Source organism: Cyprinus carpio, chromosome A24, assembly GCF_018340385.1.
Source record: "Cyprinus carpio isolate SPL01 chromosome A24, ASM1834038v1, whole genome shotgun sequence".
Classification (NCBI taxonomy): domain Eukaryota; kingdom Metazoa; phylum Chordata; class Actinopteri; order Cypriniformes; family Cyprinidae; genus Cyprinus; species Cyprinus carpio.
This window is the reverse complement of record NC_056595.1, coordinates 9862676-9880947: the sequence shown is the minus strand read 5'-3', so window position 1 is coordinate 9880947 and position 18272 is coordinate 9862676. Positions and strand designations below refer to the sequence as shown.

Below are 18272 nucleotides of genomic sequence, written 5' to 3'. Positions count from 1 at the left end.
CACCATCCTCCCTGACCTTCGTTCATGTCCTTACTGCAGAATTACTATGGCCACACCCTTCTCACAGCCTGTGAATCCTTGATTGCAAGCATGTTGAAACTGGCAGGTGATTCCTGCCATTAAGAACAGATAAGAGAGAAGGGAGCAGATCTTCAATGGACAACACATTAACAGACTTTTTAGACAAACATAAATCACTCAATAAATTGTCAAATCAGTTCCAATCTGGCTGGGTGAAATGATGCAGAAATTCTTTTGATGTATTACAGTCTAGATACATTATTCTATATTTTTCAATGTTTTTTGCACAACCATTTGCATAACCCTAATTCATCTTTTTTTTTTTTTCAATGAAATCTGATATTGTGGCATAATCTATCTTACATAAACCATCCTTATTTTATTTATCAACATTTCAAAATATAAAAATGAAATTGTGATTGGTTGATTCAGACAATCTTGTGCAATCTGCAATTGTGTTCACCAGAATTTCAAAATTCAAATGCCACTGCTGTTTTGGATAATACCAGAAATGTACTGCTCATTTGCATACACCTTAGTAACACTGCATTTAAAAAAAACATATCATTATAAAAATGAAAGCATTTTATTTCATCTTAAGAACATTTTGTCATCACATCTGACAGATTACAAACTATCACAGTTTTTGAAAGCTAGTTTTCAGATCAAAAAAGAAAAACAGAAAATTATAACACCTACGGAAAAAAAAACAAAACAAAAAAAAAAACAAATCAAGAACTATAAACAATTAACCTCTATTTTTAATCTCCGAGTACCGTTTCAATACATAATTTAAACACCTTTTCCTTTACACAAAATCAAGCAGACAAATGAATTTGAAACAATAGTTTTCTTTTAAATAGAAGACATAATCATTTGCCATGCAGTGGATGTAACATTAAATATTAATTTAAAAAAAATAATATACTTTTCTCTTTTTTTATATAATTGTATCCAGATCATATAGATAATATATAGATATTTTTTATTCAAGTCAAAACACTCACCCTCCCTTTATAGGGAAACATTTACCACAAATATAATCTAACAATGCTTTCATAGCTGCCATCAGTAGCATGGCTGTCTTTTAGGAACATTAAAAACAAGGGATTTCAGCAAAACGATTTTGGCACAGAAAACCACACATAATGCCAGCAGCATCTGCTTTGTAAAAAGACAAGGAAAGATTAGAGAAGCTTTTGTCTGATTTTTTTTTTCTGGTTTAATAAAAAAAAAGAAAAAAAAGAAAGAAAACCCAAACAAACAAACAAACTGAAAAAAAAAAAAAACATTCTGTGCATCGCTTTATTCCAGGAGAGAGAGTGTATGTGCATCTCCTGAGCAATTGCTTGAGGCCAGTGGTGTGTGTCCCAGAGTTTTGTTGCTACTGCAGCATGCTTTTAATGGTCTTAGTGGTTGACTCATCATTTAGATGTTTTGTTGTGTACCTGCACAGACATTAAGTAATAATTATATTTACTGCATGTCAAGCTTTCTTTAGCACTGTTGCAAAACAAACATGCAGTGCTAAAAAAAGAAAAAAAAAGAAAAAGAAAAGAATCTTTGCATATGCACAGTGCATGTCATGGAATATTCCTCACATTAAAGAAAATATGAGGAACAAAATCAAAATGTGTCTTCATGGATGAATTTTTTTTTTTAAATTGATTAAATAATTGTAATTATAAAGATTATATATATATATATATATATATATATATATATATATATAATTATATATATATATATAAAAAAAGAATAACAGTAGCAGGAGTGACAGTTAATTTTGGACAATACCAACTGATTCGTATTTAAAACACTGTAAAATAATGAGATTTACTGTACTGTATGAGACTCTAAATGTTGGCTTGTTGAATAAGATACCTGAGAGCATTTAGAAGACCTTCCACACTGTTTGGTGGCTGATCTCTGAGCACTTTAATGCAGCCTTTCATCTGTTTGGGGAAAAAAAGCAACCATGGTTAGAGTGGCAGAGTAATGACAGAACTTCATGAGTCATGATGCTGTGAGAGAGCCATCACCACGTTTTCTAAGCACTATGATTATAAGTCAGTGTGGGGAGGGGAAAAACTTCAGAGATAGTTTCACTCACGTCTATTTTGGAGGACTTTGCGAATGCGCCGACGGGATGGACGTAGTCGTAGAGGATGATGACTCCCACCATGACACGCAGACAGAAGGAAAACGTCTCCTCACTGCTGAAGCGGCTGCGATACTCTCTGTATCCAAACAAAATTAGAAAATAAGCAAATCTTTTTACATTTTTGTTTTATATTCACCTACCAATTTCTAGTAAATTGTTCTTGTTGTTTAATATACCACAAAATTTATGGTGTCATCAGACAGATGAGAAAATGGCAGACTTACGGGGTTTCCAACATAACTTTGCACACGGTCGCCATGGTGCTTAATACATCTGTTGTGTTTTCAATGGGCAAGTTTTTATTCTGTTGGGCAAAAGCAAAAATTTTTTTCATTTATTTAGAAGTTATTTTTTTTTAAATGTCACTGAGAACTAAATTGAAATGTTTTTATTTACCTCAGATACAAATTTTGTTGTCCCATCACTTAATGATTTTAGCATGGGTGTGGCATCAGCATAAAATAGAGATATCCGATTGGCCAGCTCATTATTCACCTCGTTTTCTCCCTCTGCCTACATGGACAGACACCAAAAACATCATGAATGAAGCAAAGCAAGAACACAGATTCTTCTTTCAAAGAACTCATCACAGTCAATGCCTCATGAAAATGATAAAAAGAAGACCATAAAGTGAAAAATATGAAGATTCATAAGCACTGAAAAGAAAAATCTGTCAAAAATGCTATACGTCATTTATGTACTAAATATTAAAAAATGAATTCTTCAAAAATGGATGGATGTTACTCAACCCTTCTGTTAAAATGAGAAGGGATTGTATGTCAGTCAATTTTTGAGTTTGCAAAGCTAGCATCATTTGAGTAACAATGGAATATCCCGGAATACAGTCATTTTGGTTAACAGGTAAATGCAAATTGGACAAGGATGGGAAAAGTAAAGACATCCCCAGAAAAGGTTTAATTAATTAATTAAGCTTTAGTTCTTTTGCCAAATATGCAATGAATAGTTAAAAATCTTTTCAGTGAAATGAAATCCGTTTTCATTTACTTACTGTATTCTAATGAATAAAAAGGGTTACTTGAAAACACATTTCAAACAAAACCATCAGCTTCAAAATGAGGATAGGCAGACAATAACAAATTTGTTTTTACTTAAGCGGTTTAATCTTTCAGTAAACTGCATACACCTGCACATTCTGGTGTGTCAAGTCTAAAAATACATTCATACATTAAACAATAGTCTAAACTATTAGTGCAGATGTGGAGAGCGCTAGCTGGAGTGATTTATTTAGCTCTCTTACAGTAGTAGGGCCCTAGGGAGCCATGGTGGGGCTACTGAATTCAGTCTGGGAGAATATGAGGGGAAAACCAGCACCACTTCACTAAACAAGGTATGCAGGCTGCATGACGTCCCCCAGGGCTATGTATGTGGCCCACTCTTAGATCAGATATTTAGTCCTAGGAGGGCAGGACATCTCTTGGGAGGACAGGCACAAAAGCTGACCACAGATCAGGTGCCAAACTATATTGGTGCACCTCATTGCACTTCAGTAAGCATCTCAGAACTCACTCGCTCTCCCAGTGGAAGGCTATTTTCTGTTTGGGTCCTCAATAGTCCCCTGAGGGCTGGTATGTGCAAGTGGCTTAGTGCTTAAGTATGTGAGTGAGAAAGAAAAGGAAGTGTGTTGGTTATGTGAAAGGAGTTTAGATAAAATCAAGAGCTGCTTGTCAAAGGCATATTTTTACTTTAAAAGTTAAAAAACAGGTGTGGATAAATTAAGTTAAATGAAGACAGAAGTCTAGTACAGTGGTTCTCAATTCCAGTCCTCGCGACCTCCTGCTCTGCACATTTTGTATGTCTCTCTTTGTTATCACACCTGATTCAGATACTCAGCTCATTAGAAGTGAGCTCCGTGCATGAACTGTTCTGATTGACATGGTCTCTACACAGTGTTCATTGCTCCCTACTCTCTGAGCAGGGGAAATCTGTTGAAGTTTACTTCACTTCGGAACATTCATTTATGGATTTGCACTGCACAATGTCTTCACACACAGACAAGTGTGACATCATATACCTCTGTAAATAAATACAATTTTAATTCACGCCTTGCACACTTCAATGCACTTTGAATGGAACATATACGTTTTCTCTTCAAACTGGAATCATGGCGGAATATCCTGTGATGTCCACTTCGCAGGGCACTTACGTTCAAATAGAACAAACATCTGAAGCGATAAGAGAGACATACAAAATGTGCAGAGCAGGGGGTCACGAGGACTGGAATTGAGAACCACCGTTCTAGTACACAGAAAGGTGAATAGAAAGAGAGAAAGAGAGGGGGAGGTTGAGAAAGTCATAGTAACAGAAAGGTGTCAGTTTCAATTCTTGAGAAAACTCACAGGAACATTATTGATCCTCATGCGGCTCAGGGTCCTCCTGTAATAACTGAAGTCATTCTGAATGGCAGGATTTGTCATCTGCAAAAACGAAAACCACAGGTCTTTAGTCAGTTTAGCTACACTACCATTCAAAAGTTTGGGGTCAACTTAAAAAAAAGACATTAAATGGATCAAAAGTGACAGTAATTTATTATTCATAATTATAAAAGATTCTATTTTTAAATAAATGTTGTTCTTTTGAATCTTCTATCAAAGAATACTGACTGAAAGAAAAAAAATGGTTTCCACAAAAATATTAAGTAGCACAACTGTTTTCAACATTGATAATAATAAGAAATGTTTCTTGAGCACCAAATCAGCATATTAGAATGATTTCTGAAGGATCATGTGACACTGAAGACTGAGTAATGGCTACAGTCTTCTTTGAAATATTTTCCTTTACAATTCTTGCTTGTTGTGGGTGATTGCTATACAGTTGTTAAAATGTTCATATTGGTTTTTAGATGTATAGTTAATAGGGCATGGTCAGGTCTCTAAATGTGGTTCAGTTTAAATCTATGGGAATATTTTCATCTGTTTTATCATTTGCAAGGTGGAAATTGTAAGTCTGATCCCTTAGAAAAGTAATAGCACACCTCTCAAAGTTACATAACGAAGTTTAATACTCAAAATTATGGGTTTTTAAACAACCTGTAACTCTAAGTATGAACAATAGTGCCTTAACAAGAACCATTTATAAAACCAAATTGTGTATGCAAAGGTGTTTCAAAGGGAGACAAATCTCCAGGTAATTGCTGGTGTGACAGGACTGAAGTAGACAAATACAGTCTGTTAGCCTAGAAGGCGAAGAACACATAGGATTAGCTAAAGCTTTACATAAATGACTACCAGTTCCTTTAGGTAATCAGTGCAATCTTTATCTGCCAGGACTGAGAATGTCTAAGACACATGAACCCCCTATAGAAGTACTGTTTAAACTTAAAGCGCACCGCAAAAGATCTGTAGCTTGTGACAGATGGATAAATATACTCTAACGAAGAGTCATGTTCAATTTAGGGTTCAAAGACAAATTAAGTGACAAAGGAGAGGGGCGCTCGTGAAGATGACAGCAGAGACAGGTTAGAGGACAAAGGTCAGGGAGAAGAATGAACTCTTTAGGATTTGCAAGAGCAGAGGTCAACTATAATCATCCCAAATGTTCAGTGAATTCTGAACAAGGATAGTGATTATTAATTCTGTAAAGCTTGAAATATGAAATAACAGAAAAATCTCATGTATTTGCAATATTTTGTTGAGTATCAAGATTGTGTATAACAGGTTTTTCAGCAAAGTTTTGATAATTTAGAGGCCTTAGAAATTAATGCATCAAATTATACAGTAAGGCTTTATAGGATTAATGATGGTTATGTAGATAACTCTCAGAAAGAAGAAATGAAAACAATATCCTCAAATGAAATCCTTGTCAACAAAACTAACGCAGTGCTTGTATTCAGTCGATTTACTGTCAGACCAGACAGCCCATACTATCCCTGCAGTGTACGTTGCTACGGCACTGGCAGGCTGAAGTAGGTCACTGCGCCAAGCTGAGAGGAGGGCATGGTTTAATGGAGGATGGCATGCCACCTTACACCCCCTACCTTCCTGCATTTAGCAACCCCATCTGGGGGGCTCTTTAATTGGGACATCCCAGCTCCATGCCGCAGGGCATTGGGGTGTATGTGAATGTTTATGCAGGACAGAAAGGTGCTAGTGTTGGTGTGGAGATGAATAAGAAAACAGCTAGAAGAAACATTATTTGATTTCTTTAGACACATAAACCGAGACAAATGAGGTGGTTTACTGTTCATTTAGAGTTGTTTGAGTGTCTGAGGTTCTCACATGGTCAGAGGAGTGTGTAAAAAAACTATAGCTCAGCATGCTGCGGTCTTGACATATACACTTTTAATGTCCGTTTAATGTGCTGCATTATTAATTTGATATAAAAGAAACAGCAGGTGTTTAAGCAGAGAATAAGAGAATGAGGAGAGCGACAGATCAAAAGCTAATTTTCTTGTGATCTTAAAGGGTCATGAAACCCCATTTCAGCACTGGTTAGTTCTCACCGCAATCTCACAGTCTGAAGCGTCTGTCATAGCAAATCAGCACATGCTGTTGTGAATAATTAAGCGAAGCGTCTTCTCGTAGGACAAGAACATGCAGTTTATTTAATAGAGATCAACGTGTCATCGATGTACTATAGTTCTTTGCCTTGTCACAAATTGTGATGTCAACACGATGTAGATTTTAAACCTGGGAGATGAAAATAGTGCAAAAAAGCATAAAATTAACCAGTTTTCTCCAACAGTTAGAACTATCGAATGGTAACATTGTCTTCTATGATGTGCAATACAAACACCTCTGCTAAAATCTAAAAAAAAAGTAGTCTGGGGTTTCATGACCCTTTAAATGACGAGAAAGGTTTGGCAAGCACCTGGGCCAGTGGAAACTGACACGTGCAATTGAAAAGTAATTATTTTCTCATTAGCTGGTTTCCAATCACAATTAGCATGTCATTAGAAAGAAGTGGAAGCTTGTTAAGGCATCTCATCCTGGTCAGTCTCATCAATCACATGGTAATGTGTAATAGCAGACTGCAAGTTAAAATTCATCTTACTTACAGTTAATGGTGAGCTCATCTTTTAACCATGCATTTCTTTTGACTACAGAACATTAATGAATGACCTCATATTTTACATAAAGAAAAAGAAGCATGTTTTAGGTCCATTAAAGGGGTTAAATGATGCGATTTCAATTTTTCCATTCTCTTTGGAATGTTACAAGCTCTTGGTGCATAAAGAAGATCTGTAAAGTTGCAAAGACTAAAGTCTCAAATCCAAAGAGATCTTCTTTATAAAAGTTAAGACTTGTCCATGCCCCCCTAAAATGCCTTGTTTAAACACGCCCCCACATGTCTATGTCACTGTGTGGGAAGATTTGCATACCACCGCCCAAATGTTCATGCAAAGAAAGAAGGCATAACTTTTATTCTCACTGTAGTATCGTTGTTGCCGCCATGTTGTGGAGACGCTGTGTATCATTGTGAAAGTGAAACTATGTTTGACCTTCCAAAAGAGGACTCACAGCCTGTATGTACATGTTTTATATTTATAGAATTTGCCACTGGTGATTCAAACGTGAGTTTTAAGCAATGTAGAGTAGTGCTTGTTGTTTGTCGCTTCTCCGATCACAAATGCAGACATGGTTTTATGTTTACGCGTTGCGGTACGCAGCGCAATGCATAAAAACACAGTACAAGTCATTATAATCAGTAATTATGTCCCCACTGGATGTAACAAATGCCTCGTTTGTAATGGGTTTTATGGGTTTTGTCTGGTCGTGCTGAGAGAAGCCATCACAGTATGTTAAGGGTGTAACATTTCCATCACACGCTTGAGGTATTTTGCCAATCACAACACACTGCATAGCTGGCCAATCAGCATGCACCTCGCTTTTCAGAACAATGAGCTTTGTAAAAATGTATGCATTTCAGAAAGGCGGGGCATAGAGGAGCAACAATAATGTACATTGTGTGGAAAATAATGTATTTTTTTAACCTTAAACCACATAATTTTAACCTTAAACATAATTTTCTTTTTAGCAATGTCATATGACCCCTTTAAGTTTAATAATTAAACATTATGTATATTATTTTCATAACAATAAGGAATATTTTTCCCAAATTTTGATTACATTGCTACATCCGGATGTTTACATTTAATTTTTAGGATTTTTTTTTTCTCCATTATTACTAACATTCTCATTAGTGATTCTCATTAAATTCTCAATAATGTAATATTTTATTTTTGTTTAAGCCATCATAAATTAAAGACAATATACTACTACCAATATAATACTAATATGCATGAATATTTTTATTTTCTTTATTATTATTATTATTATTATTATTATTTTATTATTATTATTATTATTATTATTATGGTAATAAGAATTCAGAGGGCTGGAAATTTCTTAACAATATTTGTAATAAATACTAAAAATGTTATTGATTCAACAACAAGGCTTCATTTTATTTAAACAGAAATATAATTATTATTTCTTATTATAAGACTCGAACATGTTCTTGACAGGTTTTGTAAGATACAAACCAATGATTTTTGACCTGTATTGTGTCAGCTCTTGTATTAGTATACACCCAATGCTAAATAAACAAGAATTTTAAATGCAAATTAATTCATCGACTGACTCTGTGAAAATGAACAGGATAAACCTGTTTCATGTATAATGGTCTTTAATTTATGCAATGACTGCAATCAAAAAATAAAAATAAATAATAATAACAAAAACCATTATCATCACGTAACAAATGAATTTTTATTGAGGTATAATATTGAGGAATGGTCCTCACCTTGAGCTCATCAAAGCGCAGTGTGAAGTGCAGGATCTCAGCGAACTGTTTTGCGAGGGCTTGCTCTCTCTCCAGATGCTGTGTGGGGTCATCGTATGTCTCACTAGTGAGTGCTCTCAATAGACTATGCAGCGCTGCTTCTGTAGAGACAAACAATCGCCAGTTAGGGTCAATAAGGTTCGCATTGAGTGCAACAGATCTTATTATTTCTTTTTTTTTTTTTTTTTTTTTACCAATTATAAACATCCACCCACTGATGAGTTAACTAAAACTCATTATGACCAGGCAACTATAATGGATGGTTGTTTTTCAACTAAATGTTGTATAAATTGTTTGTTTTAAACAATATACTGTTTAGATGCTGACATATTGATTCATACTGCCTGCAGATCAGTCCCTAAGAATCAATCCTTTCATCAAACAACATAAAACATCTGGTATCATACATGACCTAATTAACTAAATGTTCTTTAATGCCTAATCTCAAACTATTTTCTAAGACACACAAACATACCCCAGGCTACATAAATAGCACACTCTTAAATTAGGCCTAATCTGAAGCTTCTCAATGTTATTTACTAACACACAGTGATGTCTTAAGCCTCAGTACACAGTTCGATGACATGAGAGGCTGTTCTTAACCCACAATTCCCATTCTCATTCTCTCCATTGCTCTGTTGAGGTAATACAGTACAGCATGTTAGAGTAGTTATATTACATAAGAGTCAGCTCAGCAGCCATAAATGAGTTTATGGTTGAGGTACGGTATGATCATAGTTTGGTCGCATCAACCCAATTTTTAATCCTGATCTGATCTGATGGTTGGGTGATGTAACTTTAGATCCATGTATCAACAACAGTTGATGAACTGAATTAAGTCTGCTCTGAGAGTTCAGACAATTTTGGGATTTTTTCAGCTTTATTTTTATTGGCTCATTTGGCAATTACAGTAATCAATCCCGTCTGAAGGTAAACAGAGGGTAGCAATGTCTGTTAACTAATTTATTCACATATGGACTTGAGTTTTAAAGTTTTTCATAGTCAAGCCAATATAGCCATATTCCCGGTGGCCTGAAGGCTGATTTGGCCCGCTGCCCTGTTTTTTTTTTCTTCTTTTAGTTATTATTATTATTATTATTATTATTATTATTATTATTAATATTTTATATTTTTGCGTTCTCAATGTACCAAAGTGATAATTTCAGATTTTGTCATTTGATAATAAATACATAATAAATCATAAATCGGTTAGTCTTGACTGGCAGCGATATCGGCTCACGTCTCTTCCACGCTTCTGTAAAACCGTTTCGAACAGAGTCGATGCACAGGCCTCAAGGAAGGAGAGGAAGCAGACAGAAATGTAGAAAAATTACTGACCTGTTCAGAGCATCAAGTGCAGGTCAGTTTAATCGTTAAATATGCTACTGTAGTTTTGTCTTTATTAACCTAGTCGAGTATTAATCTGCTAGCATCTGTTTGGCTATCAGGAACACCCTATTATTATCATCAGTCAGAATACTGTGCTAAAGAACATCATTGTTGATTGGAAAGTTACATTAATAAATTTAGCATTCACATGGATTTGTTGTATTGGAAGGAGCTAGAGCAGACAGCAACAAAAAAATAGGCCATGAGTCACAGCCTAATAATTCAGTAGTGGGTTCAGTATTAGGATTTTTCAATAAAGATATTGTACTGATTTTGACATTTAGGCACTTTAGAAAATGTGTTTTTATATATTTGTATAAAATACAGGTTTGTTAAATCTTGGGCATTTAAGTAATTTTAATATAAATAATATTCTGTGATAACAAATTGCAATGAGGTTTTGCAACAAGGTGGACACAGTTCATAGACCTGCTGGTAAAGAAGTGACATGTAAAGGAAAAAAAGGGAGAGAAATACTGGGGAAAATGAAGAAAAGGAAAAGGAAAGTGTAGGTGCTCTTCAAGAGACTACCTTTAATTATTTTCCACAGCCCTAGACTAAGGGTTTAGACCTTTTTATGTGACAGCCATTTAAATAATAGGGTTATTTGTAGTTGCAGAATTTGTTGTGGGTGTATAATATAGTCATGGCCAGAAGTTTTGGCAGCGACATAAATTTTGTGTTTTGCAAAGTTTGCTGCTTCATTATTTGTAGATTATTTTCCCATGTTTCTATGGTATACTGAAAAACAATGATAAGTTATCATAAGCATATCATAAGTTTTAAAGGCTTTTATTGGCAAAAAAATATATATTAGTCAATATTTACAGTGTTGACCCTTGTTTTTTGTAACCTCTGCAATTCGCTCTGGCATGCTGGATATTAGATTCTGGGCCAAATCCTGACTGATGGCGATCCATTCTTGCCTTATTAGTTCTCGGAGTTAATTACAAATTGTGGGCTTCTGCTTGTCCATTCGCCTTTTGAGGAGTGACCACAGGTTCTCTATGGGATTGAGTTGCCTGGCCACAGATCCAAAATTTCAATGTAAATGATCTTCGAGCCACTTAATTTATCTTGATTTTTGATTTGTTGCTTGGTTATCCGTTGTGATGTGAAATGATCGTATTATAATCGGTTATGTTTTGTTTGGTTTGAAGTTTGCAAGACGTTTTGATAAATTCTTAATTCATGGCAGTGTTTTTGGGCAAAATTATGAGAGAGCCCAATTCCTTGGTTGAAAAGCAACCCCACATATGGATGCCTCAGGATGCTTCACTGTTGGCACGTCACAGGACTCATGGTAGCATTCACTTTTTCTTTTCTGAACAATCGATTTTCCAGATGTCCCAAACAGTGGAAAGTAAGCTTCATCAGAGAAAATAACTTTGCACCAGTCTTCTGCTGTCCAATCCTTGTACTTCCTGCAGAATTTCAGTCTGTCCTTGACGTTTTTCTTGTAGAGAAGTGGCTTCTTTGCTGCCCTTCTTGACACCAGGCCGTTGTCCAAAAGTCTTGGCCTCTCTGTGTGTGTAGATGCTCGCAGACCAACCTGCTACCATTCCTGAGCAAGCTCTGCACTGCTGGTGACACAATTCTGTAGCTGACTTCTCAGGAGGAGACGGTCCTGGTGCTTGCTGGACACTCTGGGATGTCCTGAAGACTTCTTAACTGCAGTCTAACCTCTCTCCTTGAAGTTCTTGATGATCCAGATAAATGTTTTTTTTCTTCAGGTGCAATATTCTTTGTAGCAATTTCCTTGCACGTGAGGCCATTTTGATGCAAAGTGATGATGTGTTTCTATGGAGGTAACCATTGCTAACAAGTTAATTGGAAGTGCTTCTTTTTACTCCTTTTTACTAACAATCAACTTAACAATGATTGGAAGTGCTGATCTGTGAATAAAAGCCACAAAACAGCTTAAGAAGCTTTTAACAATTTTTAAAAAACACTAGAAAAATGTGAATGATCTAGAAACAATGTGAATGAAAACCACAACTGCTTAAGCAGCAAACTTTGCAAAACACAAAATGGTATCTTTTGGGGTACAACAGCTCGTCACTAGAGCAGTACCCATAAAAAGGACATCTTTTTGCCTTTTTTTTATTCCTAGTAGGTACATATACCTTAAGTGTACAAATTACTATAAGATACTTATATGTACCTATTAGGGGTAAAAAAAAAAAAAAAATTAAAAAATAAAAAAAAAAAGATACAAAGATGTTCTTTTAAGGGTACTGCTCCAGTGACAAGCTGTTGTACGCCAAAAGGTACCATTTGGGCCTCTTTTTTTCTGTGTGGCCTGGGTGAATGTGAGATTTCCCGGCCTGAAATTGTGTCCCAGTCCGGACCTGAATATAGCCATACAGGCTGCTCTCTACATCGAAGTGAGAGAGAAAGAGAGAGAGAATTTTCAGGCTGGTGACTCAACCTGACACTCTGCTCTGCTCTTGTCTGGAGACTCGGACAGACTTATTAGAAAGCAGCAGCATGCTTCTTTCACGCTGTTAATACAATTATAACACCACTGACAGCCAAAGGGTCAAAATTTGAGTTAATATGCACAAACAGGTCCATCGTCAGATGAGAGCACTACATGCCAAGTGATCAGTGTAGTTAAGTGAAGCATGTCAAGCATGAGGGCTTGCGCCAAAAGTCGGTTTGGTGTACTGGAGCGGAAAGCGCGGGAAAGCAATATGACCCAGTTCGGCAAGTTACGTAACATATGGCAGATGCCTGGCCTGCACTCATTGACTACAAGTTCAGAAGCCATTACATGGATTTAAAGTGCAGGGTTTCAAAGGCTTCAGGTCAAGACCACCACTTGGTCTTATTGAGTTGCTAACATTCCTGTATTTTGATGGGCAAAACAGCTAATGCTAAGGAAGCCAATATGATCTGGAGTATTAGACATCATGGTCATTTTTCTCTATGCATATCTGTGAGAGGTCTGTAATATTTATGGCAGAATGGAAATGGGACCTCACCTTTTTAACAAATGTGATACAAATATTGAACGACCTCCACTTGCAGCTCCAAGGCAAGGGGAAACTAATTTGTGACATGTATTCCAGCATAAAAGCATTTGAGGTGAAACTAGCACTGCTTGTGTGACAAGTGCAAAAGCGAGATTTCACCCATCTCCCTGTTACCCAGAGCCTCTCAACTGAGAATCCAGTGGCCCCATTCCCAGCTGAAAAGTCTGTGGAAGCGCTGGAAATGTTGAAGGCGGAGTTTGAAGTGCGATTCCATGAGCTACATGTCCACGATTAAGCAATCTGTCTTTTCCAGGACCTCTTTGCTGCCGACATTGGCGAAGGCCTGCCTACTTATCAGTTTGTGTTTTGTGTGAAAGGACCAGCTTTGGTACTTCCCAGGGGCTGCTCAGGTTTTAGTGTGTTTGCACACAATGTGTTAGTATGCATTTAATTTGTAAGATGTTTACAGCTCAGAAAACAGATTGAAATGGATACTGCCAATGGCTGTTAAGCACATTTAAAGATACAGTTCACCTAAAAAGTCCAAACCCCAAATTCCCAAATTTGTTATGACAAGCACTTATGAATCAGCTACCGTCAACAAAAGAGAAGCATTAAGAGCTGCCCCCCATTCACTTTCATAATATGGAAAAAATCAGCCTGGATATTCTGCTAAATATATTCTTTTGTGTTACATAGAAAAAAAACATTCAGGTTTCGAATGACATCAAGGTAAGTAAATGATTTCATAATGTTAATGTAAAAGATTTCTGTATAACTACTTCTGCTATGAAAAACAGGCTAATGTACCTAATCTCTGTGAAAATTCATAGAACGTCTTTAGTTTGCCTACTAGTGGCACCACAGCAGCCCATGCCTGGTCTTGTAATGCCTCATCACTAGGGTTTTGGATTGCCTGAAAAAACAAACACAACATCTTAATAATACAACATCTGGCGAGTTATAAACAATGTTCCAAATGGAACATATTATTTTATGACCGTATGAGGTTGTGTTAGAATTATGCATGTGAGATGAGGTTTTTAAATGATGTGCTCATGAGGGTGGCAATTTGAGGATGTAAATGATGTCAAATCGAAGCACACAAGAGGCTTGAAGGTTTTTTCATTAGGTTTTTCCATTATGACACTGGGCAGAGCATCTAGTCAATGTTTTTTTCTCTCTACCTCAGTGTGCTTTTGAATTTCCAAATACATGCGGCTCATTAAAATAATTACTGAGTGTGCTGACATAAAAAGGGATACACTACGTTCTATTGAGTGAATTAGAAAAAAAGAAATAAAAGAAACATTCACTTTCATTCTGCCGAAGACACCAGTCCATGGCAACTGTATCTGTATAGCAACAGTATCCATGACAACAAGAGTATCAATCACACTGACACTCACTCATACCGAGGCGTGACTTAACAGAGCAGAGAATTTCGAATCATACAAACACACTGTGATATGTTTTCAAAGCCACTGATATTATTCAACTAATTTTTGTGTGAATTTATGTACATGTTGTAAGGAGACAATTTTACATGAACAACTTTATAAGTGCATACGTATAAGTCAAACATCAGCAGACCTCTGTTATCTTGAGAGTGTGCCTATACCTCTCGTATCTCTTGGCCAGCGCCTTTATATGCCTGTAGTTCATCAAGTATTCCCAGTGCATCCTTCAGGACCACATCAACTTCTTTCCATGTTTCCCGCTCTGCTTCTGTTGGCTGGGCATCTGGAGGAACAGAGCGAGAGAGAAAAGGGAATAAATGGAGTAGATTTCAAGGTTTTTAAAGGTCTTTCAAGGTCACATTTAGTCAGTGTCTGACACATTAAAGGGGTAATATGATGCGATTTCAAGTTTTCCTTTCTCTTTGGAGTGTTATAAGCTCTTTGTGCATAAAGATCTGCAAAGACTGAAGTCTCAAGTAAAGACTCGACCACGCCCTCCTAAAAGGCTTGTTCTAACATCTCATGTCTATGTCACGATGTGGGAAAATTTGCATAACGCCGCCCAAATGTTCACTCAAAGAAAGAAGGCGTGATTTTGATTCTCGCTGTTGCCGCCGGCACCATGACGTGGAGACGCTGTTAGTGAAGAAAGCAAAAATACTTTCTTTGGCCTTCCAAAGAGGACACAACTAGAAATCAGTGGTTAAGTTGTTTTACAACACTGTTCCAGAACAATTTAACCCAAATATTAAGATGTATTCTATTCGAACGTAAGTGCCCTGCGAAGTGGACATCACAGGATATTCCGCCATGATTCCAGTTCGAAGCGAACGTGTATGTTCCATTCAAAGTGCACTGAAGTGTGCGAGACGTGAATTTAAATTGTATTTATTTACAGAGGTATATGATGTCACACTTGTCCGTGTGTGAAGACGTTGCGCAGCGCTAATCCGTGAATGAATGTTCCGAAGTGAAGTAAACTTCGAGCAATGAACAGTGTGTAGGGACCATGTCAGTAGCGCTTGTTGTTTGTTATTTCTCTGATAACAAATGCAGACATGGTCTTATGTTTACGCGGCGCGATGCAACGCGGCATGATGCAACGCAATGCAGAAAAACACAGTATAAGTCATTATAATCCGTAATTATGTCCCCACTGGATGCAACAAATGGCTCATTTGTAATGAGCTTTATTGTTTTTGTCTTGTGGCGCCGGTGTTCTAAACAGGACACGCATCACAGTAAAGCAAGGGGCGTAACATTTCCATCACACGCTTGAGGATAGCTGGCCAATCAGAGCACACCTCGGTTTTCAGACCAATGAGCTTTGTAAAAAAAAAACGACGCGTTTCAGAAAGGCGGGGCATAGAGGAGAAACAATAATGTACAGTATGCGGAAAATAATGTGTTTTTGAACCTTAAACCACAAACATTTCATTACACAAAATACACAAAATAATGTTCTTTTTAGCAACATCATATGACCCCTTTAAAAAATGAATATGCAACTCATGAACAGGAATCAGAGCTTTACAGAGCTTTATAGAGAATGAGGCAAGATTAAAATGAAGGAAATAACAAAGAAAGAGTATTTGGTGACACTTTGCACAATATATTTAACCCTGTGCATGTGCTGATACTATGGGCAAATTCCACTATTACTATAGAATAGTAAGTACTCTGAAGAAAGGGTATTACTGTAAAAGTACTCTTTTGAACTTTACATTCATCTAAAAAATAAAAATAAAAAATGTATCGGGGTTTCCACAAAAATATTAATCAGCACAACTGTTTTCAACATTCATAATAATAAGAAATGTTTCTTGAGCCTTAAATCAGCATACTAGAATGATTTCTGAAGGACCATGTGATACTGAAGACTGTAGTAATGGCTGCTGATATTTCAGCTATGCCATCTTAGAAATAAATTACATATTAAATTATAATAAAACACAAAACAGTCAGTTTAATTTGTTTTACTATAGTATTTCACAATATTACTTAATTTTTGACCAAATAAATGTACCCTTGGTGAGAATAAAAGAATTATTTACATTTTAAATATTACCTCCAAAATAAACATCTCTTCCATTTTATTTTGTTCTAAATGTAACCTTAATAACATTGCAGTAAAATTCATATTTACGGCTAATTGCTGGGGCAACTGAATGTTTGTGTTAACTATTACTTTGTTTATTTTATTAAAAGTTTACTTCAATTTCGAAAAACCATTGCATTTAAAAAAAAAAAATACCACCCAGGATAAAATAAACTACAAAATCAGATTTTTTTAGTGACCAATGTAAAAAGACTTCACTAGCAGACATTTTATTAAGTGATTTGGTTGCTCACTTTTGTTTGGATTGACTCTACAAGTAGGTATAAACAGTAGTTTGTACACTTTGGATATATACAGTCCAAACTTGACATCACTATAAGATGAAATCAAATCAAACTGGTTTGGACTGAGACAATGATGACAAATTCAAATTTTGTGGGGAATTACTCACTGGGGATCCTAAAGCGTATTTGAGTCAAACCAAGCTGAACCTGTTTCATATATTTAAAAGGCAATGTGTGAAATTTTAAATGGTAGAAACTGGCCCACATCTAAAGAGAAACCTTAATGAGACATTGACAGCTGGCTTCAAATGCAGATTAAGAAATTAAGGGCCACCTCCTTTCTCACCAAGCATTCAGATGCCAGACATTAAGAGAATCTCTAAGCTTTTTTGTCTATGTATGTTTTCGTATTGATACAGTAGGTCCTGTTCCAGTGCTTTGTTTCTTGGAGTCACTCGCACTCCAGCCTTCTTTTGTAGTGTTACATAACACTCGAGCAGCCACTATAGGAATTTTTCTTATGTGTCCCGACTGATGAGCCATGAATGAGTCAACGGTTTCAAGGTGACCCACTCTCTTTCTTCAAAGGAACAACTACATGACTAAAACTGGAGACAAACATGGCAGGATGGAAATGTTCTGTGGGCAAGGGTAATAAAAGCCAGGAAACTCTTATTTTCTTTGGTTCATTCACCTTCCTTCACTTTGGAGAGGGTTTTTGGGTTCAAACAAATGAGATGGTAGCAGATTATGTGTGGTTTGTGAACTAGTCTCCAGGGGAAAGGAGTTTAAGATATTATCATGAACCAAAAGGGGAACTGGCATTTTTTACAAGTTGACCAGGTAATGACCTACACCAAGTGCCCCAGAATCCCAGTTCTCAAACATACCAAAAAGGACACATTAATTAGTGCATTTTGAGGTAAGCTTTGAGAATGAAAGATTATTTACAGCTAATAAATGAAAGGGAATTAATGGAAAGGGGAGACATATCTCACTTTCAAAATCGAGGAAGAAGTTGGGCTCTTGTTCAAGATCTGTGCACGTCAAAACTTTAAGGAGGTTCCCCATGACAACGTACCTAAAGGGAAAAAGAAAGACAGAGTTAAGTCACAT

At 36.3% G+C, this 18272-nt stretch overlaps 1 protein-coding gene across 2 annotated transcripts in view; it reads right to left on the bottom strand.

Annotated features, from left to right (window-relative positions):
* Nucleotides 1-588: 588 nt before the first annotated feature.
* Nucleotides 589-18272, bottom strand: part of LOC109048956 (CYFIP-related Rac1 interactor B) — a 62222-nt gene continuing 44538 nt past the window's right edge. For both annotated transcript variants that reach the window (XM_042714162.1, XM_042714161.1), the window contains 10 exons: nt 18155-18237; nt 14975-15096; nt 14164-14269; nt 8948-9087; nt 4543-4620; nt 2582-2698; nt 2410-2489; nt 2135-2261; nt 1906-1976; nt 589-1469 (listed from right to left, as the gene is read on the bottom strand). In XM_042714162.1, coding sequence (XP_042570096.1) covers nt 1406-1469; nt 1906-1976; nt 2135-2261; nt 2410-2489; nt 2582-2698; nt 4543-4620; nt 8948-9087; nt 14164-14269; nt 14975-15096; nt 18155-18227 — 978 coding nt within the window. In that variant the 5' untranslated portion in view covers nt 18228-18237 and the 3' untranslated portion in view covers nt 589-1405. The remainder of the gene's footprint in view (nt 1470-1905; nt 1977-2134; nt 2262-2409; nt 2490-2581; nt 2699-4542; nt 4621-8947; nt 9088-14163; nt 14270-14974; nt 15097-18154; nt 18238-18272) is intronic.